Raw genomic sequence first — 26709 nt, 5'->3', positions numbered from 1 at the left:
TTTTTATTTTCTAAAAAAAATAAAAATGTTCCTTCAGTATTTTTTTGACGGTAAAATAAGCTACGGTCTGTAAAATATATATTAAAGTTAGTTTTGATAGGAAAATAAGGACAGCACGAGTATATCTAAACATGCTATTTTTCTAGCTTTAAGAAGGTAGTTAATACCCCCCCCCAAAAAAAATAAAAAAAATTTAAAGTCATTGTTGTTGTTTAGACTGCCTTTGTGTACAATAAACTTATGTTTCTTTGTAAAATTTCTAAGAATCTAGCAAGTTTGATTTAAGTTGTTGTTTTTGTCTTAAGTGATTATAAACCTTACCACCGCCATTAGCTTGACTTTCATGCAAGTCACTGAAGTCAAAAACCAACAGCCGTTTCGTAGCCCCAATAAAGAAGTTCTTTTTTGGGACAAGGATGTTTTTTTGTCTTTGCTTTATCTAAACTTTAACAAACTTATTTCAGATCCAATATTTTGCATTCTCGTGGTGTAACTTATTCGATGCAGCATCTCCCGAATTCAGAAGCAGCACATGACATGAATGGTAACTTTAGAGACAAGTCTGCTGGTGGTCAAAAAACATCTGCAAGAGTAAGCATATCTTATGATTTATGGGTATAAATATTATTCAATTCTGTTGGCCTAATTATTTTTTGCATAGAGCTTGAATAAAGATTTTTCGCATTTTTCTTCTAATGGGAAGGGTTTGAAATTAGAATAATGTATAGACTGTACCCCTTTGATGAACAGTTTGGGAAATATGTCAATTCCAAAACGGTTAGGCGGACCTTGCTTTAGAGAACTTTACCGAATTTGGTTTGTGGAGGACTCTAGTTACTTGTACCTAAAGATTTTTCAGTTTTTTTACTTGGCAACTTGGAAGACTGTCATTTAAATGTATATCCAATATCACAATGTAATAACTCATCGGAAACGTTTAATATAATGAAAGGGAAAATCTAAACAAATTAGATACAAAGAGAATTTTCTTTAAACATATTTTAAAGAGATATATTGTTGTGAAACAGTAGCTAGGACAGCTACTTGCAAAAATATGAAGCATTATCATAGGATGTATCTTTTCCTCCGAGTACCTTACTCTGATAAATCTGCATCGGGGCTTTTTTGAAGATGGGTACTTATTGGAAGGAGATAATTTAATTGAGTATTTACGGTACTGAGGTTATTGTGTGTTGTTGCCTTGAAAGTTGCGTTTTGCCAATGGATGCAGTAAATTTCAAGTTAACTAACAACGAGGCTGTGGATTAGTTTATGGATTAGTTTATTGTCACCAAGGATATTTTTCTGTATTGTATAGAATGATCTACTTGAATTGTTAAACATTATGCTAGACTTTCATCCCTAAACAATCATACGTTTTTGTCTGGTCTTTGCTGACGTCAGCAGTTTTATGACCCTAACAAACTTAGTAACATGTTGATTAGTAGCACCTGTTACAAAGTGTTACAAAGTTTTTTTCTTTTAGAGATTTTGTGTAAATTTAGCAAAGCAAAATGGTAGTTTTGGCGTTAGTCTTACTGTAAGTAATTTCCCTCGATTTTTCTGTCTCTCTTGGATCGTTTTTCCGACTTAACAGTGTATTTTCTATTTTTTAGGGTGGTATTCAAGTTGGTGGAATATATATCAAAGCGGTGCAGTCAGGCGGTGCGGCTGACCAGGATGGCCATATATCCAAAGGTAATATCAATCATTGTGGCTTGTTTGTTGTTTATTTATATAATTAAATCTTTATGAAAAATACGAATGTGCCATGAAAAATATTCACCATCACACCATCCTGTAAACTATCTGAGTTTATCACTAACATAAGCACGTAGTGTGGTGGTTTCGTATGCAGCTGACAGTTTTGGGCACTGCGGATCGAATCTCGCTTTCTGCCAGGCAATATGTTAGTGATGAGCAAAGTAGTTCTTCTAATTAAATTAATATTTATTCACATATATTTTTATTGATGTTTTTATTAATAGGTGATCGCGTGGTTGAAATAAACTCTCGTAAAATGGACGGCCTCGCATGTTCTGATGCAGTGGAATGGTTGAAATCGTGTGAAGTTGCAACACTTGTGTTGGAAAGATTCTCACATTCACCACAAAAAATGCAGCCACAACAATCATCACAATACTCAAGCTTCGATGGGGTTTGCGTCTTCCGTTCTTCTTTTTCATTCTATTTGTTTGTCTAATCAAGCAAATTTTCATTGCAACTCCATAGAAATTTTTATATCATAAGTTCTTGGCCATAGCTCAAACTTAATTAACTCAATAGGTTGTGTGAAGTTACATTTCTGCTTATAGCACTTCCTCATAATAAATGTTGTTTTTGCACTTTCTCAGATATAACTTTTATAATTGTTCAGCACTTTTTTTGGCGTGTATTTTTTACATTATGGTTATTAGATAGTCTTCTTGTGTCTTTGTGCTTCGGAACACTTAAAAAATATTAGATTATAATAAAAAAACTTGAAAAAAAAGCAAGAAGGCAAAAGATTTTTAAAAAACATTTTTAAAAAACATTTGGTAGACACTCTGCTTAAGGACTGTCGCTTAAATGAAATCATCATTTCCATGAAAGAATCTCATTGGCTTATGCGCTACCATTTTAACCACGTTTTTCTACTTATTATTTCTCACATCTTTGTTTTAGGACATCATAGAAATTCAGTTATATCGTAAGAACAATACGTTTGGTTTGAGTTTATTGGTAAGTATATATCTTGAGAAAATACATTTGCACAATATCTATATTGCAACGATGTTGTTTTTGTCTGTTAAACAAAATGGTATACGAGTAGCGTAAATTTCCTTTAAAGATGGGTTTTTTTACTCAATAACACGCTTATTTTTTTATAATGTTATTTATTCTATTTAATTCTCACACTTTGCAGGGAGGTCCAGAGTTGAAAGGAATATTTATCAAAAACTTAATGGCAGGAGGACCAGCAACAACTGATGGCAGACTTGCTAAAGGTGATCGCCTGATAGAAATTAATGGCGTCAACTTGGATGGATTAAGTCACCATCAGGCAAGTGTTAATTTATTTACTTTCTTGTAGAATGTGAGTTTTCCTTTACAAGCGAATAAGTGGTTTTATTCTGTTGGAACCCAATTTGTTATGCCGAGTCGATTCTGTAAACAAGGAACTTACTGGAATCTTTTTTTAACTATATACTATACACATTTTCGCTTTTGTCTGCAAAAGTTAGTTTCTTCAGACATTATTGGGAAACTTACTATTCGCGAAAATGACTCCAGTTTTTATTATAAAACCTTTTACAATTTTTTTCTTCTTCTGATTTTATGACAGGTATGTGAATTTCAACCCTACAGTCTTTATCTTGTGTCACCCACATAAAAGCACTTAAAACAGTAAAATTGAGAAAAGATGTTCTCTCTCTTTCTGTGAAATTGGCGAAAGTATATTGCTAATTTTTAGAAACCAGTTCTCGCGAAAATTAAATGGTTTTCATAAAAATCCTCGCAGAAATAATTTTCTTAAAATAGTTTTAAACTCATGAACCAAAGTTAAAGTGTTCTTTTATAGTCCAAAGTATATTTTATTAACAAGAATTTTCTTTTCAATGACAATATGCATCTAATATTTTTATGCAGGCAAACGATCTATTGAAGCAAGCGCCATCTTCAGTAAAAATAGTCTTTGAAAAGATATACAATGTAGAAAATATACCATTACTGGATATTGTAAGTTGAACAAATTGTTTTGTCTCTTCTTTTGTTTTGCCTGTCTCTATGCCTGCTTGCCTACCTGTCTGCCGCTCTATCACTCTGTTTTACCTGTCTGACTCTCTACCTCTTTATCTCTGTGTTTCTCTCTGTCCGTCTGTCTGTATATCTCTCTGTATGTATGTCTACCTCTCTTTTTCTCTGTTACTCTGTATGTCTGTCTACCTCTATGTCTCTCTATATGTCTGTATGTATTTCTGTTTGTTAGTATTTTGGAGACAAACTGGTACATAACTTGTGTTTAAGCATGCATTTTGTTGTTCCATCTTAGGATGAATTCAGCGTGGAAATACGTAAAGGTGATGCTGGCATTGGTGTTAGCTTAACTGTAAGGAATTTACTTATAATTCTCTTGTCTTGTTCACTTTTAGAATTTCCCGGAGAATTCCTCGAATTTCCTTTTGTTTTAAGAGGTGACCTTTTATTAAATGCGATGGTGAATGTAACATAATTTAAGCTGATATCAAACCTTAAATTTAATTAATGAATTCTAATTTATAATCTTGGTTAATGTGCCTAAATTTTCATCGAATATGTTAGAAAAGTAAAAATGTCCTGAGTAATCATGGTTCTAATTGTGGAAACCATCATTTGTTTTCAATGAATATGTTAGAAAACTCGCGGAATTAATTAAGCGAATGTTCTCAAGTGAAAAAAATTTCCTGTGTATTCATGGTTCTAATTGTGGAAACCATGATTTGTTTTCATTCTTCTTTGTTTGTTTGTGTGTTTGTTTTATCCAAACTTTTTGAGCTGAAAGTTCAACAGATAATTTTGTTCACTATTTCATTCTCGAAACTGGAGTTTTCTTACGCTGTGTTTTGCTGTTGGGTTTAAATTTATGATTGTAACGAAAGCCTGTCGCATGACAATTTAATATATTGCCTCAAGTTATGACTGTCAACAATAATTATTTCTAATATCAGCATTTTAAAATGTTAAAATTACGGCTTTTAAGGATTAGTTGTCATAACAATCTATAGTCTATTATTTATTTTTTTGTCATATATTTTCGGTGATTGTTGCTCAAAAATATCCAATTTAATATTTGGATGCTTTGAAACTTAACTATTACGTTTTAAGGCACCAGTTACACGAAAAATTGAAAAGAATATATAAACATATAATTTATTACGTTTTAAGGCACCAGTTACACGAAAAATTGTAAAGAATAGAAAAACATATTTTGGAGTTACGTTTCTTATTTTCATTTTATTTCAAAATCGGTGGTTGACATTGCTTCGAATAATTTTTTTTTAAGAATTTTCAACTTCAACTGTCTTAATTTGTAGAAGAGTTTCAAAGAAATTGTTATGTGTGGTCTGATCGTGAGATAAGAACTACATATGTTTTATGTTCGTGTTACTTATTCACAATCTTTAAATTACTAACTCTCATACAACACGTGTATCGATACGTATATACTAAAGGCAAGCGAGGCAAGTCTCGCTTTTCCATACAACAAAATTTTCACAAAGATTTAGTAAAAAGTTTCCAGAATGTTAGTATTGCACCTTTAACGTATTTCGCCAAATTATGCCATTTACATTGGCTCTCACCAATTAAACATATTTTGTTTTTACTTTGTTTTATTTTAATTTTAAGTATTAGATTTTTTCTGTAAGGTCTGTACTCTGTAGCATCCTGAGTTTAGCTTTTCTGTGCAAGATGTTATCATTCTATGGAGCTATTTTTCAGTTTTGAAAAGAATTCCATGAGTTTAGCAGGTGCGTTTTGTTTGGTATTTTGAGAGGAACTTATATTTCTATTGTGAAATTTATATTGAAAATATTGATGGAACTAAAGTGGATATTTTTGAAGAAAAAACCTAAAACAAAACATGTTACAACAAAAATGATATTACTTTTATAATGTGGTGTCTCTAAGAAATATCTGAGTATATCGCTCATTTTGCGGACGCTCGTTAAAAATGGCCTCCTCAGAAACAGAGCTTCCATATTTGTTGAGAACCATGATTATCGATCTTCTACAGCAGAATGTTTATCAGATATCTTGGAAAAAGTGCAACACGCAACACGGAATTAGAATCACCATAGATTTCACTGAAACAAGCGTTGCAGATACCTTACCGTGTTTGCTTTTTAATGGTGATAATAAAGAAAATCAATACACCACAACAACGGCTAAATCTGCTGAACCTTTTGACCCAGGTGAAGATCATACTGAAAGCGTTCAAGGAAGAGAAGCTGTTCTGGTACCAAACAAACACAAAAGCATAAGCAATATCCATGGACTTATTATCGACCAATCGAGTCTCTCCCACAAAGCTGAGCACTCAATGAAAACAGCGTTGCCATGCGGTATTTCGATTGTTGATGCTAGCAACCAAAAATATTCGAGCAATCACGATTTGGAATGGCAACTGTCGAACAAATCACATACAGCAAAGTCTAAAGAGAAGGATAAGAATGGTAATGAGAAGCCTATCGCAGAATCAACAGCTCCAATTCGGAATCTTCATCATACTTCCAACAACCAAAGTGGCTTTGTAAGTGATTCCGTCAAGAACGACGGCTATGTCGACCAAGTGCTGGTAAACAATACCATAAACCCCGACGTTTTAAAGGAAGAAAATAATACAAGTACGACCTCAACTAAAGATAATACTGCAAGTTCTTCTTCTTGGTTTGCGTCCAACAGTGACACATCAAGTGTAAACCAAAAAAGTCCAAGCACTAAAAGTAATACAGAAAAAGAGCTCGAATTCGTGCCAATGGGGAGAAAAAAGAAGTTGAAAAATGTTCAGTTCAAAAAGTTAGTTCATACGCACATAAGTACCAGTAAAAATGAAGTAGGATTGATCGGAAGAGATTTTGTTGACACTTCTGAGGTAAAGTATACAGAAGAGGAATTGTCTAAGAGACGTGGAAAAAACAAGAAATTGAATACTGCAAATTTAGATGGAGGTCCAGCTCCCCTGACAAATGGATATAAGAATGGATTTAGGCACTATTATCATTCGGATGATTTCAGATTGATATCAAAGAAATTTATTGCATATGATTCGAAGGCTAATTGCTTAGTTTTAAATTATAACTATCACGGTTGCGTGGATTGTATTAGAAATAGCGGTGGTTGCACTTTAAACCCAACACACCAAAAGTTTTACAAGAAACTGTTGAACTATGACGCTGAAAAGTTAAATTCTCTCTTAGAGTTTAAAGAGACAGTGAACATAAGGTGTCTGTGTGTGATATGTGAGGGCGAGGAGAGAAGTTATACCTGTTTTAATAAATTGAGTCATAATGCACTCAAACTTTGTTCGTGTGCGTTTTGTCTGCAAAAACAATCCAGAAAAGTTTGTTTACGAAGTGAGCAATTACGTATGATTATGGATGATGGATTTTTTCCTGTTATTCCTTTAAAACCTTAAAAATGAACTTTCACGGAGAATGTATATTTGAAATAATGAAGAATAAGTCTTAGATATCAATATATGTTTACCTGAATTCACATTTTGAAAATGTGGTTGCTTGAAAATCTTTTTTTGTTGTTTTATAAAGCTCCTTCAAACGCCATTTTAGTTGATATATTGAAATTATGCAAGGTTATGTCTCTAAACTTTTTTTTTTGAAAAATAACTTTTTCTTGTTGCTGTTGTGGTTGTTGTTTTTGTGTTGTCGTTATCGCTGTTGTTGTTGCTGTTGTGGTTGTTGTTTTTGTTGTTGTTGTTGTCGTTATTTTTGCTTTTAATGATGTTGTATCGTATCTCCAACATAGTCTGACAAAGCCCAAATAATGCTGTTGTTGTTGATTTTCTCTTTGTTAACGTTTCCGTTGCCGTCATTGTTGTTGTTGGTGTTATTTTTGTCGTTGTTTATGTTGTTGTTTTCGTTGTTGTTGTTGTTGTTTACAACCAGCCTGTCACAAATATCTACCCCTACCGATATTTTTACCTCTGTATTGCAGCAATGAACGCAATTCAGTCGCAAAAAATCAATGAATTCTGAAAAGTTAGTTAGAAGCATCTTCTATATGACTTTGAGGGCTAGGGAATCCGAAATAAGATATGGCAAACAATAAACGTCGAGTTCGAAGAATATCAGCTTCCTGAGTAAGGCAGGTTGTGAATCTACAGGTGTCACAGAAAATAACATCAAAAATTCCAAGTCTTTATCTATATATCACTTTAAATTCAGGAAATCTTTGAAAGCCAAAAAAATTCACCCGTCGTATAAGAAAGTGTTACAGATAGAATATCGTGGAAAAGCGGACGATTTTGAATGCCAAGATGTTCTCACTTTAGTTGACTATTTACGTCTTTGTGAATGATGCCTGTAAATTTTCTATTCAGTTTTGTTGTATTATGAATAATTTACACGGATATTTTTACATTACAAAAAGAAATTGAACATTTTTTTATAAGTTTTATTACAAAGCATGTGCCAAGACATTTGTTCACAGAACTAGTAAGAACCAGCTGCGATAGGGTTGGTTTTCATCTACTGCAATGTTTCTGTCATGCAAAGTAAATAAAATCATGTAAGGAAGACGAAAAAAATAATGGTTACTGGAATATAAAATGGTCACATAAACGTGTTGTTTGTAGATTCTTAGTAAAAAGTTTATAATTATTACTAGAGATACGCGAAAGAAATATTATTTTGAGAATTTTTTATGATCATATGGAAACTAGGTGGTTGTTGGTTTCACGTCTACCATTTAGGATAAATTCCAAAGGAAATTAACTTCAGCATAAGAATGGGAAGACATCGCAGTCTCTTACAGAGCTTATTATGATGTGATTTTGATATACTGATCATTTTAACCAATTAAATCAATTTTATGGAAGCAATATCTACTATGCTCTTCTATGATTAGTCACCTTTGTTTTTTTTATTTGTTTGCTTCTATTTTGAGGAATCAGTTAATTAGAAATATAGAAAATAGAAAAGCGTAGATTATTTCTTTTGTTTTTTACATTGTGTTAAAAAAAAAGATATTTTGAATAAAACAGAAACTAGATGAAGAAGATTTTAGAAAAACAAAAACATTTGTAATTTCGGCTTCAAAATTAATGTGTGCTATGGTTTAAATGAAGAAGCCTTCGAAATAGAATTTATCGCGATGAAACTCATTTTTTTTTTTTTTTTGAAATTCAAGTCTGCATACTTTTATAAATAAATTATCCAAAGAGAGATGCTTTTAAACTGAGAAATGGGATATGGCAAAAGGGCATTCGATACTATCGTTCAGTATTTTGCGTCTGAACAATCGTCGGCTACGAAGGATGAAAGGGTTCGTTTGCTTTCCAAACAGGTGCTTATTCACGTTTCATTTACCATAAATTCAGAGAAAGATTTTTCAGTTTTGTCAGACAGAACGATTCTGTAGAGGAAAGAAAGTGTCTGCGAAAAAAACGTTTACGGCTTTTGCGTTTTTGGAAAGTTTATTTCGGTAAGTCGCGAAGTTTTTCCGCGAAATGTTAGAAATGGTCTCAAAGAATTTCGCTTCTACAACACCAAGAACTACAAAAGTTTTTTGTTCCACATAAAAGTATTATCTATATTATATTTAGCTATAATTATTCTCGGTTAGCTAACTGTACCTTGATTATTTCGTGTTATCGACTTCTATTTTTTATTTTCAGGGTGGACCTGAACTAGGTGGCATCTACATCAAAGGTATACTTCCTGGAGGAGCAGCCGATATGAATCGCACAATCATGAAAGGTGGGTGCGACGACAGGTGGACTTTTAATACAACGTGTGAAGTGTAACATTCTTTTGTTACATTTTTATTTTCGGTTTCTTTTTATAAAATATCTTTATAAAGTATAAAATATGGGATTAGCACGAAGCAGTGTGCTTGGATGTAAATTTGAAACTCTTTTTAATCACTGCAACTTTCCTATATATAAGCTTCGATTTTAGACTGGATTTCAAACTTGCCGATGCAAGCGTCGATTACAAACTTGCCTCGACAAGCCTCGATTTTAAATTTGCCGCGACAAGCCTCGATTTTAAATTTGCCGCGACAAGCCTCGATTTTAAATTTGCCGATGCAAGCCTCAATTTTAAATTTGCCGATGCAAGCCTCAATTTCAAACTTGCCGATACAAGCCTCCAATCCTTCACAAAAATTTTAAGACTAACTTCCCTTCCCCTAAATTCAAGGTTGGCGTTCAACATTGAGGTAGGGGGGAGCCATCTTCAGTCAGCTTATTAATTGCAGTCTTAATAATTTTTATCAGGGATTGTCGATTTTAAAGTTGCTTATACAAGCCTTAATTTTAAACTTGCCGATATAAGCCTCGATTTCAAACTTGCCAATTCAAGCCTCGTTTATAGTTGCTGATATAAGCCTCGATTTTAAAAGGTGTCGATATAAGTAGGAATTGCAAAACAAAATTGTTTTTTGGGGCTCTAGTATTTTTGTTGTTTTGTTTTTTACCTTTTAGTAATGGATTTGTAAATTCTTTTTCTTTCTCTAAAGTTTAAGAAAAAGATTGTTAAATGTAAAAATCAGAAAATTTTAAATTTGGACTTTGAATTTTCACCGATAGTATGAAATACCGTCCCAAACGATTAGCTAATTAGCAGAAATCACTAAAAATGAATGACCTTTCCGAAATTGTGGTAGAGTGAAACACTCGTAAAAAACATGAGGAACAGTGGCCAGTTTAACTAAAATATAAATTACTGCGTTAGAATTTCTTTAAAGAATTTACGCATTACATAACATACCTACCTGTCCTAATTTCTAATAGGCGATCGTATCCTGGAAGTGAATGGCATAAGCATGGACGGACTAACCAAGCAACAGGTAAAATTTCGATTGTTTTTCCATTTCGAAATGATTCGGCTTCTCAGTGAGGTCTACTCAGCATTAAGTTATCTCCTGAGGTAATTTAAAACCAAATACTCTATCGAAACGGGTGTTAAAATTTTTCGTGAAACTGTTTCGTTGTTGTTGCATGCCGAAACGTAAATTGATTTTACGAATTATGTTTTTTATGACACCGATATCTTTTTATTCTAACACAGACGGTATTTATTCATTAATTTTTTGTAGCGTCGACAGATAATTGTCTTTGCCGTAACGACAAATGGTTTTTATCGTAACACATCGTAGCATCGACATTTTACGTTTTATTTAGGCTTCGGATTTACTTCGAAAAGCTCCACCTATCACAAATCTGTTAATGGAACGAAACGCTGCTTTCGACAATCTTGTTTTACCTGAATCGGTATGTCTAACTATATTATTAACACGCAATTCAATAATACATGTGTTTCAAATCCGAAATTTTCAGATTTTAACCGTTTCCAATGTATGGCTTGTTTCAAACGAGTCAAAAACATTCGTATCTATGAACCCAGTTTATCTGTAGTGTTGTAACTGCGCTTTTTTATTCATAAGAATATCCCCCTATAAGAATATCAGGCGGAGATTTCAGGTTAAGGTTGAAGTCAATATAGAAATAAGAATAATGACCAGCTTGGTTGGAATTTTAATGAACTTAAAAAAAAGCGTGTACGACTTTTAACAGAAACACTTCTCATGGTTAACCTTTATTAGATCACAAATCTTTTATAGGATTTCTTCACAGTCGAGTTGCATAAAAAACAGTCCGGATACGGTCTAAACCTGACGGTAAGATGTTTTTTATTCATGGGTCGAATTGACGTCCGGTCATTATTATCACCACTCATAGAAAGACCAGTTAGAATTTACTCATCGTCCAGATGTTTAGTTTGATAGTATAATCAAAATCTTTTGGAAATAGTGTTCCACCATCGACTCAGTTGTTTATTATATTTTCTAATATACTGTTCCAATGAGCTGGTGACTTCATATTTTGTTATTTTTGGCAACTTTAATTCTTGCTTTTTTTTTTCACTCAGGGAGGACCGGAAATCGATGGGGTTTATGTGAAACAAGTTCAAAGAGATAGCGCTGCAGATAATGATGGTAGAATCAAAAAAGGTAAAATATTTTTTATTGTTTTTTGTTTGTTTGTTTTCTTTTCTTTTTTTCACTCGTGTTTTTTTGCTTAACCGTTTTGTTATTTAATTGCCTTGTACTCTGACATATTTCGTAAATTCAGTCAAATTCACAAAAACAAGTCACACGAAAATCAGTACTCTTATTAAGTTTCGCCACTTGTTACTTTAGGCGATCGTTTGATCACTATCAATGGAAGAAACGTAGAAAATGCAACTAGACAAAAGGTACTGTGCCTTTGTTTGTTTTAGTTTGGTTTGGTTCAGTTGGTTTCAGTTTGGATTAGTTTGGTTTAGTGTGACTTGGATTCGTTCAGTTTGGTTTAGTGTGGTTTGGTTTAGTTTGAATTGGATTAGTTCGGTGCGGTTCGGTTCGGTGCGGTTCGGTTCGGTTCGGTTCAGTTGGTTTGGTTTAGTTTTATATTGGTTTGGTTTAGTTTTATTTTGGTTTGTTTTGTTTTTATTTTGGTTTCGTTTGGTTTGGTTTTTTCGTTGTTAACACCTTCAAGAGGTTTTACTACATTAAAAAGGGATAATTTTTTGGTAGCGACAATTCATCACCCTTCTTCAACAAGGTGTAAGATCGATATAACCGTTTTTACTTTTTAGTGTACGGAGATGTTGAAATTATCACAAAACATTGCAGTGCTTCATCTTGAGCGATGTGTTGTTGGTGATGATCTTCCTCCTCTCGACACTGTATGTACCTTTTAAACGCTTCTTACCCAACCAAGAGGCCCAGCGCATACTTACTCAGTAGATAATAATGTGTGCAATGTATGCATTGAAATGTGGTTTCAGGACCCCTTTTTCCAGTTATCAAATATTACACTTCTCGAAACTTTAGCTGCTGTTGGTGGCTTAAGATAAGCCGTTGGGTAAGCTTATTCCCCTTTTGCCAAAAAGTGCAAAACACTTTTCATGATAACCTACGGATTGTTTTTAGCCGATTTTGCCAGGATATTTGCATGGCTGATCCGTTGACGGTTATTACTGTCACATCTACGAATTCTATGAATATCAATCTGATAAACTCTAAATTTACTCGAGTGAGCGCCTTAACCTCTTGTAACTCGCTTCCAAACGAGAAAGAAATCGTTTAAGTAAACCCCTTGTGTTTCATATTTTTTCCTCTTTTTAAAAAAACATGCTCATTTTTGCCCGTTCTTGTTTACGCCTAACTGCTCATATGCACTTGGGAAGAGCTGGCTGTCTCTTACTTTTTTAAAAAAATTTTATGTGACCATGCTTTATTTTATTTATAGGTGCGACCAGTGGTTAAATTAACCAAAGGTGAATCTGGATTCGGAATGAGTTTAACGGTGAGTTTTTGAATATTTGTTTTTTTGTGGTCACACGGACTACACTTTGTTATCTATGGTCAGTCGGATCTTAATATCTTAAAAATCTTAAAATACAACGACAACTTGTTTGAGAAAAACAGTTAAGACTGATATTTTTTTAGGGTGGAACGGAGATAGGTGGTATATTTGTAAAGGCGTTAATGGCGGGTGGCGCAGCTGAAAAAGACGGGCGTATATTAATTGGTAAGTAGTGAGTTGTAAACGAAAATAGATTTTGCTTTTCTAACATTTTTAATTCGAACATCTTGGCGTAGATGGTGTTTTTATCGAAGTCGTTTATGGTTTTCGTCGCCGTCATTTAGGATTTGAACAGGCGAAAAAACTAACATCCAAAAAAGCTGAACTTTCTTTTCGGGGTGAAATTGTTGAAACTGTTTTTCCGAGTTTTTTTCGGAAAAGTTCTGTCATTATACATGAGTCTTGCATGTTTTCTTTGATGTTTCTATTCTCACAGTGAACTTCTTAGCTTTACACGCAGGGGTGAAATAAAATTCCGGACCAGATCTGTTGGTCTACGGAAAATTCCCAATTCATCATTTTTTGTGTCGCCGTTTTTTTTGTTGTGTATGTCATCAATTTTTATTTTTCGTAGTCGTTGTTCTCGTCGTAGTTATGTGAACATAGTAGATTTTACTACCTTTTTGTGCATAGGCGATAGAGTTGTCGAGATGGACGGCGTATCGCTAGACGGTTTTACACGTCAACAAGCGACGGAACTATTAAAGAACAGTGCGCCGACTGCTACATTTGTGTTGGAGCGGTACAAACAGCCAGTCAGCAAAAGCGTGGTAAGTTAAGCACGGTTGTCTCTGATTATGTCTTAAGTAAGCCTAAAACGAAGTATTTAACCTCTTCCTTTAACGTCTATTAACAAACACACAATGCCAGGTGTTTTCAGATCTTTGCAAATAAAACGCCGCCTCTGATGATGGGCGTAAAAATAGTCAACAAGATTCACAGAATCAAGCTGAAAATGATAAATAGTTTTATTATTACAAGATGCGAAAAGTTATCAAAATATTTTACGTATAACTTATTTTTATTCTTTTCGTGGTGCATAAACATATTAACTTGCTCTAAAGTATAATTTTAAATATTTTTAGACATATTCCGAGGTTGTTTTACTTATATAAAAGACCTGAAAATCAAATGTAATTGCATAGTGTGAAAGGAGACTTTTCAACAGCGGAGTATGGGTGCATGTACACAGAGAAATGACGAGAGAGATTAAACTTGTTAAAGTATTGAATTTTTTAAACTCTTAAATATATTTAAGTTAATATAACTTTATATTTTTATTAATAGAACTATGATAATAAAAATAAAAACAGTTAATGATAAAGAATAATAAATACATGTAATAATAATAAAGATGTTAATTATTTAAAATGTTAAATTTTAAATGTTTCTAAAACCGTACTATATATACATATATAACAGACCTTACTGTGTGAAAACGTACTGAAATCTAATTATTTGTGATATCTTTGCGATAAATAATAAACTCATTATTATTATTCCTAAATTTTATACAGGATATAGCCACTTCAGTGTTTGAAACACTGTTATCAATGTGGGTCCTGTGTTCGGAATGTATACATTAAGTATACACAGGCATTACCTACCCAATTTCATTCACATGGCATGGGTTGATCCGTAGCTGTAGTAAAGATACTTGCTGAACATGCCCGCGCTGTGGACCGAACCACGGACCTTGTGGTTACGAAGCAAAATCTATAACCACTAGGCCACTCGCCACCAATCTTACTTCGTCATTTTATTTCTATATCTTTAAAAGCAAGACAAAAATTGGCTATATTTTACCTCTATATTAATATATCCGTCGTATGAAAGCTCTGCTACGGAAACACGAATTGTTTACGAAAACATTTGATCACGAAAATAGGGTCATTTATAGGAGATTCTGTTTTATTGTCTGTCTCTGTATCATTAAGCAACTTCTTATTTACTTATTCTCATTTTTATCTTATTCAGGCATTTCGACGCCGGATATTATCACTAGTGTATATCGGAAATAGTTAAGGTGGGGAAAATTGCGCTGCATGTCAAACAATTTTTCTGCAGTCAGAATACTGACCGCGCTTTATGATTAGTTAGCGCGAATGGCCTCACTCACCTGACCAAGTATAATTAATTTCTGTATTATTTAAGAGAGTAAGTTTTGGGATTTGCTCTGAGATTTGTTTGCGTCAAAGCTTTTATTTGAAAAAAACTTGGATTTTATATCTTCAAAGAAAACTTAGATTAACTAGGCTAGGTTAATATGCATAATTTCCAAATCGTATTTGCCATGACATACATTATTATAAATTTTCGTATTAACATAGATCTCTAATCTGATTGGTTGAGTTTAACCGATTGTTTTACCTCGGTCTGTTTAATAAAGTGAAGATGTAGTTTCTATTTATATTGAAAGTTTCATAGCTACCAATCTTTTTTTATAAATATAACTACTTATAATTAATAGAAAAAGTAATAGATAAATAATTAAAATAGATAAATACTCTATAAAATTTCTATAAGATATAATATTGTTAACTTATAAGTCAATAGAGACATAATAAGGGCAGTAAATATTGTTTTTCATATATTGGATATCCATGATTTATTCGATATAAGTACTTACCTTGCTTTTAACTTAAACTAGCTATATCCTTCAAAATTTTGCATAGAAACATATAAGTTATTGTACATAAAGCCAGTCTAAGCAACAACAATGACTTAAAAATTTTTTTTAGAGGTAATAATTACCTTTTTAAGGGTTATTAATACCTCTAGCCTTTTTTAACAAAAACTTGGAGTTCTCTCTGTTCCCTTGTCAAAACTTTCTTTTTATTTTACAGACTGTAACTTATTTTACTACCAAAAAGAGCACTGAAGGAACATTTTCTTTTTTTTAGAAAATAAAAATAAAAAAGTAGCAAATTCATCATGAAAAATTAATTATTCATAAACAGGCTGTCTAGACGTCTATGTGGTTCTAAAGTGTGTAAAATTTCTTGCACACGGGCTGAGTGGTTCGTTTATTATTTATAAACAGGTTGTCTAGACGTCTATGTGGTTCTAAAGTGTGTAAAATTTCTTGCACCTTGACTTTTTGAGTGGTCCGTTTATTACACGCCATTCGGGCTTAGTGATTTTGAACTTTTGATTTTGATCTGATAGTGGTCTTCTTTTTCTGAGGTTTTGAGACTTTTTTGCCCAGTTTTTTTTTCTTACTCTTTCTTCTATCTTGGTAAGTACCTCGCTTTATTTTTATATTTAACAGGACCTTTTTGAAAACAGTGTATTTTATACTACTGAAAATACTATCCTGTATAAATATTCGAAATAATAATAATAATAATAATAATAATCTCTTATGATAATACAGAGACTGTGTCTGTTTGTAACAGCCAAAGTGGATAAGTTCATTTTCCTTTGATGTAGCCAAAAAAGTTATGTCTAAAATGTTAAATTTTCTGACGTTACGGCGCGACGTCAATAACACTACTTTAACGTCAATATCTTATATTTTTTTTAACTTTTAGATAACATTACATATATCTTATATATCGTCAATATCTTATATTAAGTTAATGAAGCCACTACTGTGCATTTAAAACTTTAAGGTCCAATAACTTGGAAACGAGGCGGTGACGTCAAAGATTTTTCACCGTATGGGTAACTAGGTATGAACGGGTTGATGACGTCATCAAATAACTTTTGAAACTCAATATTTTCGTAACCGTTTGTCAAAAGTACATGATCCTATACATTTTCTTGATCAGCGTTTCAAGATCTATACGAGGAAGGCGGTATACAAAAGGTATACAAGTTACTAAAAAAAATTAGGGGGCCATTGCTGACGTCAGCAAAATTTTTAAACCCTTATATCTTCATTAACTGCTCATCAAAAGCACATGATCATATACATTTTCCTGATCAGCGCTTTAAGCTCTACACAATAGAGGCAACGTAAAAACAAATTTCCAAGAAAAAATATTTTGTCTCTTGACAGATCCTTGCTGACGTCAACAATAATAATAATAATAATAATAACATTAATAATAGAATTGTGTTGTAGCCCCTTTAAGTCTCGTTATATAAAAAGCTAGCATACATACTAACAAATCTGGTGATATAAACTACTATTTTTATGATGTTATCCCTCTAATTGTTCTGTGTTTATCACGTTGTTTATTTATTTATTTACTCATTTAGTCATTTGCTTGTATGCTTTTCTTTTTAAAGCGCAAAGCTCGGCCAACGCATTCCTCACCAGCTCAACACCAAACTTCATCCCCAACCACGACTCAACAGTTTGTGTTTCCTCTCTTTCATGGCGTTGCGCCCTCTGTGCCGCCCCGACACCACGCTAATGGTATACCATCTAGAGAAAGTGCTTTTAAACGTCTTGAACAACAACAATTAAAATTAGCCAACCAGTCGCCCCTGCATCAAACTGGGCGAAGTGATGGAATGACTACAATCCAGCATGGTGCACCAGTGTCCGTTCAACATAATGTACAGGGAAGCCCGGTTTCGACTCGAATACCGTCCATGATTCAAAGACAATTCTCGTTAGAGAAAACAACCTCTCAGAACAGTTCCTCGCATGAGCCACCATACCATGTTGGAAACGGGATTCTACACCAACCAGTTAGTGAAACTGGTCCCCTCTCGCTGATTGAAGGTCCCATGAGAACTATCATGAATAATGAAGTTCACGAGGATTCGCCACAAAAGTTTCTGCAACATTTTTCCAAGTCTGTTGCTTCCAGCCAAGCTAAACCTGTACAGTCTCGGATACCCATGGGACCTGTTTCATCGATAATATTCGGGAAAAATCGGGACAACCGTAATGTTCACGAAATACACGATCTTCGCGATAACGTGCGTGATTCTAATCGACAGTTCCGGGAAAATGCTGGATTAATTTCCACATATCAAGAGTCTGTCCAACAAGAGGGAAGTTCGTTTGTTTCCAACGGCAACGTAACGTCAAACAACGTTGTTTGTTTACAACATGGTAGACCAGACGTGCAGCAAATTAAGCAGATGTCGATAACAACTAATCCAATGTTAGCAAACGAAGCCAATGGAAGTAATTACACGACAACTGATAACTTCCATCACACAACAATCGATGACCCTAATTCGGATGGTAGTGTGAGCGATAATCAGGAATCCTCCTTTAACACTAAGACTTCTTCAGAAGCAAACCGTAAGCCGTCAACCGAATACGGTGGAATAGTGAAGGTTCAAACACGTGGAATGTCGAGCGGCCATCGAGGAGAAGCGATGACTATCGTGTCACCGACAACGAATGAAACTTTTACCGTTCCGTCTATAAGTGAGCAAAATCTTAGCACGGTAGATCATAATGGTCACGAATCGAAAAAGAAACCTGCTGGACTCCAGTGGATAAGTCTGAATGACAATGGGACTACTGATAATGATTCTGGTAATTTGACATCCGTGTCACATTCTCATAGTAACAAGCGTAAACAAGGTGACTATTCAGGGATGGTTCAGCCTGTTCACAGCGACGATCGTTATAGCGAGAGTCCGACGCATATGAGAAAAGATGTAAACAATTCGTCCTCACACGCGCGGCACGAGAGTCTTACTCATGTGAGAAGAGACACAAACTCCGCCCCAACACGCGCGGAACACGACAGTCCAACTTATTCCGGAAGAGATGTCAACTCTGCACCAGCACCCGCGCAACACGTTAACAATCTTCACGATCAAATATCTAGCGTGCCATCGACTAACTCTATTCCTGTTTCGTTAGCTTCTCGTTTTAACGCAGCGCCTATAACATCAAGCAACGCCATACCAGTTCCTCTCGCCTCAAGATTTAACATAGCTCCAAACTCTTCGACAAAAGGTAAATCCAACAACTGCTGTTGTTGTTGTGTTTATCCTTGCCGTCGACTTGTCGTTTTTTTGTTTTGTCGTCGTTTTCGTCATCGTGTTCTTGTTACTGATGTGTTTGTTAATGTTGTTTTTGTTGCTGTCTTTTTGTTGATAGCTATTTTTGTTTTGGCTTTATCTTCATCGTGACCATTTGTTTCTGCTGTTGTTCTTTGTTTTCCCATTGCATTTTTTTTCGATCTAGCTGGAGAATATATATACGAAGTGACTCTATTTAAAGATTCTAGAGGACTAGGTATGAACCTTGCTGGAGGAGGCAGCCCTGAAAGTAAGTACATAATCTATATTCAATTGACTTAAAAGGGTGCAGAACAAGTTGAGGTTACGTTCAATACGCAGCTCCCCTCTATGTCTCTATGATTTGACTGTTAAAACTTTGTTTCCATTAACCTATTCTTGATTGCACAACAGTTTTACAACAGTCACTGTTCGACGTTATTAGAAACGCTTGTTGTTCAACAGAAGTGAATATAAACTAGTATAGAAAGTGTTGCGGAGCGTGGGACTGAGTCCCCTATGTTCGCAAGCAAAAAATTTTAGATGCCCCTCTCAATTGAATCGTATAATGAATCGTATAAAAAACAAACTTCCCACGTGCTTCATGGTATCGATCAAACGGTTTCATCTTCGATTTGATGAAACATTTCCTGGACGTGCGTACAATATATATATAACTACAATCATCCACAAAAACGTGGCTCTCCATTCCCCCTCATGTTTAACACTGACCTTTGTGACTCAGCAAGGTAAACGATTACACGTGACATACCTTTATGAACGTACTATCTGCAAAATATCTAGCTAGCTAGGTATGTTCTTTTTTTGCTGACTTTCTAAACTTTTTAGTTCTTGGTTTTTGGAATAAAATTGCCAGCAGAGACAAGAAATTTTGTGGATGATTGTAGCTAGAACAAGCTATGTGATGGGACATTCCTACAGAGTAGAATTATCTCACTCACTAGTGTAGTATATGTATAGTTAGAAAATCTGTCCAAAAGAATTTTTCTATGCTGCTATTATGTAGCTGATTTTATGCTAGCAAAAATAGCTAATTTTATGTTAGCTACATTGGTAGTTTTATCCCAGTTAAGTAGTTAATTTTATGCTAGCTTTGTAGCTAGTGTATTATGGTAGCTATATGGCACTGTTTGCTCTTTTTTATGCTAGCTAGTTAGCATAAAAATGAGCAAACAAGAAGTAGCTAGGTAGCTATAGCTATATGCTATCTAAGTTCTATTATTATTCCAGCTAAGTCGGCAGTTTTATGCTAGCTAGCTTTAGGTGCGAAAAAGGCGAAGATGTAAAAAAATAGTGATATATTAGCTAGCTAAACATACCCTTTCTTCGTTTCTTGAAAATGCCCTTCCGTCCATTACGACCAACAAGCCAAATGGCCATATCAACGCAATTTTCATTTCAAGCGCTATGTATCTGGAGAAATGTCACGTGATATTAGTAAGAGTGACCGTGGCTAAAGCTCTGTGCCGACCTGATCTTAACTGAAAACGGCGTGTCTCGACCAACCAGATTTTCACGGAAGAAATGACCATAAAAAATATTTGGGTAAGTGGGTCAAAAACGCCCACGTTTTCATCAAAATTTCACGTACTAGGGGGAAACGCGGAAATTTGTCACGCTCTAATATATTTATGGGAACGAGAAAAATACCTCCGTTTGAGCAATGGCTCTCTCTCCGCAATAATTCACGTGTTGTTGAGATGATTTCTTTTCTATCTCTATCACAACAATTACAGAAACTTAATGTTGACATTGTGCATCTTTTTATCAATCATGTTTTTATCCATCGTAGATCCTGTTACCATAAAAAAAATAGCACCCGGTACAGCTGCTGACGAATCCGGTCAACTCCGCGTTGGAGATGTTATACTAGAAGTAAGTTAATTCAATAAAGATTGCATTGGTAAAACGAACTTTTTTAAATCAGTTTTTTGTTCAGGTATAAGCAATGTGCTTAATAATTTGGAAAACTGAATTTTTTTTATCTGTGAAAATTTCAAAGTGATGTAGCTAACTAAGCATGCGCAATTTTCTTAAAAGGTCATCAAGACTAATGTTATTTTGATTAAAGCTGAGAATTTTTCAAACCAAACCCCGAATTCAATTGGTCAGTCATTACAAAGCCATTAAAAACAACAATCGTCACAAGATGTTACCTTAACACTGTGTAGATTTTAACTATATTTGTTTCCGTGAGTTACAATATTGACCACGTGAGCAAACAATAATAGCCAGTATTGGTATCAGTAAGCGCCACAGGTATTTCATTCGCCAAAAATATGTTTGCTATCCAGCGTTATTCTTCTCAACCTCTCTCTCCTTTTAACTTATCCGATTTCCCAGCTGGTAAGGAGAATCACACGCTGTCTTCTGTCAACCTTGCTTGATGTACCATATGCATTCTGCTTCAAACATTTCCACACCTGACCATAATGGTAAATATTGGCAGGCGGTCACAAATTCGACCTCTATTGTTCATCTTTACTTTTTTACGTTTTTGTTAGATCAATGGAAAACCAGTGTCTCACTTATCTTCTAAAGACGTGATAACCATTTTACGCGCATGCCCGTCAGAAGTTCAATTGCTGGCTAAAAGATCGACGTTTGATCAAACGTATCCTAGTCAGTCCGCCTCCTTTCATGTCGGGCTATAGCTACGAGGTAATCTTGAATGTCGACCCGAAGTTCAGAGAACTGAAATATTAATAACTGAGGGAAGCTGAATAATCGAGACTAGAGATATGTATATAAACAATATTTTTAAATTTGGTGAAACATACGGATCGAGTGTAGTTATAAACTGCTTGTAATTCTGAATTCCTCTTTTTTTATATAATCCGTTTTTCCAGTTTGCCATATCATTCATCATAATAGTTTTTATGATTTTGTTAACAAATCAGTCATGTAATGGATCCTTGCTCTAACACTGTCGGAATCTTATCATATGCAAAAATTTCTAATTTAGGCGAATGTAGATTTGAATCTTTATCGTTCTTTTTGAATGAATTTTTATTTTACAGAAAAAAAATTATATTATTTATATTTAACGGCCTATTATAATAGCCTCGTTTTCATTTATTCTATTCACGGCTGCAATTTTTAGAGAACTATTTTTGTTTTTTGTTGTTGTTTTTTATTTTTTCATTACGTTTTTTTATTTATTTTTTATTTTATTTGTGTTAAAGAAATGGTCAAACATAAAGGCAGTTTTCATTTTCCTTTTTTAAATTTGTCACTCAAAATGCACTCAAAATTTGTGACAATTGTTGATGTCAATTTTGCACAAAAAGTCTAATACGAAAAAACCCACACCAAAGACCTAAAAATTTGAGAAAAATGGCATCGTACTTTGTATTTGGCTACCTTGTCTCACTATGCTTTGCTGTTTGTAGCCTTGGCGTTTAAGGTAGATAACCTACTGAAGAATACAATTTTCTTATATTTATTGAGGCACACGCTCATTTACTGGAAAACGCGAACTAATCTATCATTAACTGAATGATTGAATTGACTTTTTTAGTTCTACTAAATTTAATTCATTCGATCATTTGCGAAGATTTATAATTATGAAAAATCCTACAGTACTTCAGGTACCTGTGACCTAAAATAAAAGAATGTGTTTCAACGTTTCGATTGGCTTGGACAGTACCACTTTTTGACATAAACACAACTATTTATAAATGTTTACTAGTTGAGCAAGATGCCTCTTACTTGAACTGCTAAACATTTTTATCATCAAAACCTGTCTGTTGACTTTGTACAGCCACGCAAAATTTACAAGTTTACGGTTTTTCTCCCAATGTCCTTTTGTATCCCTCTGAAATGGGTTAATGGGTTGATGTCTTTAGCAGAAGGTTCTCCAGATGTTTATAATCCGTGCAGATCGACAAATTTTGTCTTAAAATCTAGCGTATGACAGGATATTTATTCCCTGGAGACGATGTTGGATTAACTACAGTGGAATCTCTCTATCTCGAACTCGCAAGGGACCAAAAAATTTGTTCGAAATAGAGAAAGTTCGAGATAAGGAAAGAAAAATACCTTAGGCGGACCACAAAGGGACCGAGACTTTAGTTCAATATAGAGAGAAGTTCGAGATAGAGAGTAGTCGAGGTAGAGAGATTCCACTGTATGTCAGATTTGTTAGGTCAAGGACGGAATTTTGAATTGAGTTTTAATTAAAAGCGCGCTATGTGTTGGACAATCTTCTCTGATTGTATTGAAACTGACATTGCGAATTCAAATTTAAAACGAAAAACCTTTTTAAATTCTCCCCACCAAGAAATCTACACTATTGTACTTTTTTAGCAGCCAATTAAAATTCGTTGCATGTTAAGCGGGAAAACACAGAATCGCGAAAATTTATTCGCCCGTAATGTTAAAAAGAAATGATTGACACTGAAAACATTGCATAACAGCACACCATAAGGTAAGACATCGTTATATCTAACAAATACAGATTTTTTTATAAGAACTTAGTTTATAAGAACGTTGAGGCGGAAATTGTGAAAAGTTAAGGACATATTAAGAAGATGGTCAGCTTAAATCCATCGTAAATTAAAAGTATTAAGAAAAAATTATTTTAATTTTCTTTTTCTTTTTACTAGTGTAGTTACATGTATGTTTTTACAATAAGGGGACTTTTTTTAACATCTCTCTGTTATCGTTTGTAAATTTAACCATACTATATTACTACTATCTTCTTGTCTAAATATCTAATGTCTTAACCTTTTTAGAAGAACATAAAAGGAATAAAAGCACATCGAACCTGAGCTAATACACAGATGTTCTTACAGTACAAAAAAAAAAGTTCTCAATGCAATGTAGCTAGCACTGCAGATACAGCAACCTTGAATTTTCTTTTGTTTACGTTCGAACGTACGCCTTCGAAATCATCTTCTTTCAACTGTCTTTCCAAGTTGTCAATTTCGTTTGCAATTTCATCGTACTCTTTCGTCGCTGTTTTGATTTTCTCAATTTCTGCATTATAAGAATAATTCTTCAATTTTTGTTTTACTACTGTTATGTTATCGTTAAATTTCTTTATTTTCACTTTTTCCATGGCAATCAATTTGTGTGATGTCTCCAATTTCTTTTGTTCCGCCTCTAAAGCTTTTTGCCAAATAGATTTTATTTCTTGCTTTTCTTCCAGCTTGGATTCTGCTTCTACTTTATTTGTTTCTGCTCTCTTCAAGCATAACCTCTTCCTCTCTAAGGCCAGCTTGAGCTTTTTGCGTTGCAGTTGCTTCTCCTGCTCCTCACATTTTGCCTCTTTTTCCTTTAAAACCTTTTTAGCATCTACTGTTTCATACGCTGCTATTAACATTTTGTTCTCCTCCGCGGTGCTTTTTCTATTCATTATTATCACATCTGCAACATCATCGAATCCATTTCTTCTCGCATATCCAAATGCAGTTTCAAAATTATCTATAGATTTAACCAACTTGTTAATTCCCATTAGAACCAAAAGTTTGGCAGCTTCTGACTTATTCTCATAAGCAGCCCAATGGAGAGCAGTCTCTCCGTTTAAGTTACGAGCATTTATATCAGCTCCTTGTTGAAGTAATTCTGTGATTGTATTGACGCTGTTATAAAAGGCAGCGTGGTGGAGTGCTGTATTTCCTTCTGATTGACTTTGATTAACGTTCGAGCCAAGCTTACAAAGCGTATGTGTGTTTTGATATCTATCATTTACGCATGCGTAATGCAAAGGTATGCGCTTCGTTTTATCCAAAACATCAACATCGATTCCTTTCTGAACAAGATAAATAACAATTTCAACATTACTTTCTGCTGAAGCCAAATGCAACCAAGATCTCTCATCTTCGCTTTTATAGTGCAATATGTTAGGGTTGTCCTCCAATATGGATTTTAGTTTTTGCAAGTCGCTATCTTTGATTGCAGCCTCGATTCTAAGCACAATGTTTGGCTGGTGTGTTTGTGTGACCAGATTTGTTTTACGTCGTTGACTCATCTTACTAGAGTTTAGCAAACAATGTAATACACCAATGTTTGTTTACTGTGCAATGATATACCCTTCTTAAGCAACTGTCTGTTTGTAAGGGTACATTTTTTCTCAAATTCACTTTCTAGATAGTCAATACATAATACTAGTTACCAAAGTCTTACGTCATACTGAATGAAAGAAATATTCACGCAGAAAATTAAGTTGTAATTTTAAAGGAGATATGAAGAAATATTAAACTGTTTATGTTAAATGATTTAAAGTTCGTGAAACATAGTTTAACACGAATGTTCCCGGGAGATCACGAGAGACTAGCACATTCTCGTTGATATGTCTATTCCATTCATTAAAGTTTAAAAACCTTAACGAAATTTTCACAGGAGTTTATTTTCGTAGGTTTTTTTTCCAATTAAGATGCTTTTTGTCAACTGAAAAATTTGTTACACGTTATATTTGCAAAAGTACATGAGCGCAAAATGTAAAAATGCTTGATTGTCAAAAGTTCATACAGCAAATTTTGCGAGTTTTTGACCTTGCCTAAAGTTTCTCTGCAAGAACTATCGATACAGATGCCGTGAGAGTTTAACGTTTGTTTCTTCAGCATACACGCTACTTACGCATTCGCGGTAGCATCACAAAACCTGCCATTTGTAGACACAATGATGTTTCAAACCGACTAGTTGCAATGACGTCGTGATAAATTAATTATTTAAAGAATATTTAAAATATATTTCGTTACAATGTGACCAATATAGATGAATATGATTTATTTTACATGTTATAATTCGTATTTATTAAATATGTTTATACTTAATGTAATGTTGTCGCCTTGTACACTGACGACATAGGGAGTACCCAACTTCCAACGACATCGTTTTTGATATCAAAGGACACTGGGAACGAAGTTATTGAAATTGCAAAATTAAAGATTAAATCCAGCCTAAAGGGAGTTTTATTGTCAAGTTACAGCAAATTTGCGAATTTAGCCAGAAAAATAAGTTTGAATGCGAAATAAGAATTTGCGAATGCTCGTCTTTATTTAAAAAGATGCGGAATTTTTTAATGGCGAATTCGCAAACATTATTTTCGCATTTTTTTCTTACATTTTTATACGTTTAAGTCAGTTGTGAGACACGATAAAATCAACTTGCAACATCTGAAGACGTAGGATTTAACACAGGGGACTTCTTGTTTTTATAACACGCATGTGCCTATGCGTTTAAAAAGGGATAGTAATAACGCGCCCAAAAACCTTTGAAGGAACACCTACTTCTTCCCCAAGGAATTCTTGACAAACAAATATTTTATTTTGCGCATGTGTTGTTTCAATCATTTTTGCTATGTTTCCTATATTCTTCTACATTATTTTTCTTTCTGGCGTACTTAGGAGCACATTAAAATTTCATTGTAAAAAAATATATCTGACTTGTCCAATCTCGTCCGTAGAGCTTCTTTCCTCCTTTCTGAAAAAAGAAGTCCTGGGAACGAGATTGTGACTTGTTAACTTTAAATATATAGTCAAAATTCGCTACACGGTAAATGCTAGTCAACTTGTTTTTCTTTGAAAAATATTTTTGTTACATAGCTATATACACATTACACGAGTTTGCACAGAACGCTTTATAACAAATCTCTCTATGAGTGGTTATAGTTATTTCGCACTAATATTACGACTTTCTAAGGTACCAGT

General features: G+C 34.1%; 3 protein-coding genes across 5 annotated transcripts in view; 1 reads left to right on the top strand and 2 right to left on the bottom strand.

Moving 5' to 3' along the window:
• LOC130622982 (tyrosine-protein phosphatase non-receptor type 13-like) overlaps positions 1 to 22260 on the top strand; it is a 36374-nt gene extending 14114 nt beyond the window's left edge. For 2 of the 3 annotated variants that reach the window (XM_057438452.1, XM_057438451.1), the window contains 22 exons: positions 465 to 591; positions 1487 to 1540; positions 1617 to 1698; positions 1989 to 2158; positions 2665 to 2721; positions 2906 to 3043; positions 3631 to 3720; positions 4034 to 4090; positions 9374 to 9455; positions 10493 to 10548; positions 10883 to 10972; positions 11323 to 11379; positions 11631 to 11712; positions 11902 to 11957; positions 12339 to 12428; positions 12995 to 13051; positions 13195 to 13276; positions 13745 to 13881; positions 17348 to 18989; positions 19221 to 19304; positions 20847 to 20929; positions 21559 to 22260. In XM_057438452.1, the coding sequence (XP_057294435.1) occupies positions 465 to 591; positions 1487 to 1540; positions 1617 to 1698; positions 1989 to 2158; positions 2665 to 2721; positions 2906 to 3043; positions 3631 to 3720; positions 4034 to 4090; positions 9374 to 9455; positions 10493 to 10548; positions 10883 to 10972; positions 11323 to 11379; positions 11631 to 11712; positions 11902 to 11957; positions 12339 to 12428; positions 12995 to 13051; positions 13195 to 13276; positions 13745 to 13881; positions 17348 to 18989; positions 19221 to 19304; positions 20847 to 20929; positions 21559 to 21708 (3523 nt within the window). In that variant the 3' untranslated portion in view covers positions 21709 to 22260. Of the gene's footprint in view, positions 1 to 464; positions 592 to 1486; positions 1541 to 1616; positions 1699 to 1988; positions 2159 to 2664; positions 2722 to 2905; positions 3044 to 3630; positions 3721 to 4033; positions 4091 to 9373; positions 9456 to 10492; positions 10549 to 10882; positions 10973 to 11322; positions 11380 to 11630; positions 11713 to 11901; positions 11958 to 12338; positions 12429 to 12994; positions 13052 to 13194; positions 13277 to 13744; positions 13882 to 14196; positions 16628 to 17347; positions 18990 to 19220; positions 19305 to 20846; positions 20930 to 21558 lie in introns of those variants that run through there. The other variant, XM_057438453.1, reaches the window with a different exon arrangement.
• The window catches only part of LOC130622984 (FACT complex subunit SSRP1-like), a 92060-nt gene that overhangs the window by 51076 nt on the left and 14275 nt on the right, over positions 1 to 26709 (bottom strand). The gene's annotated exons all lie outside the window — the stretch shown is intronic.
• Positions 22416 to 26416, bottom strand: LOC130622991 (26S proteasome non-ATPase regulatory subunit 10-like). Its single transcript, XM_057438461.1, has one exon. It carries the CDS (start codon positions 25026 to 25028, stop codon positions 23868 to 23870), a length of 1161 nt encoding a protein of 386 aa, XP_057294444.1. The 5' UTR covers positions 25029 to 26416; the 3' UTR covers positions 22416 to 23867.

The sequence above is a fragment of the Hydractinia symbiolongicarpus genome, chromosome 13, assembly GCF_029227915.1.
Source record: "Hydractinia symbiolongicarpus strain clone_291-10 chromosome 13, HSymV2.1, whole genome shotgun sequence".
In the NCBI taxonomy this organism is placed as follows: domain Eukaryota; kingdom Metazoa; phylum Cnidaria; class Hydrozoa; order Anthoathecata; family Hydractiniidae; genus Hydractinia; species Hydractinia symbiolongicarpus.
The sequence above is the reverse complement of the archived record's forward strand: the minus strand, read 5'-3'. Positions and strand labels throughout refer to the sequence as shown.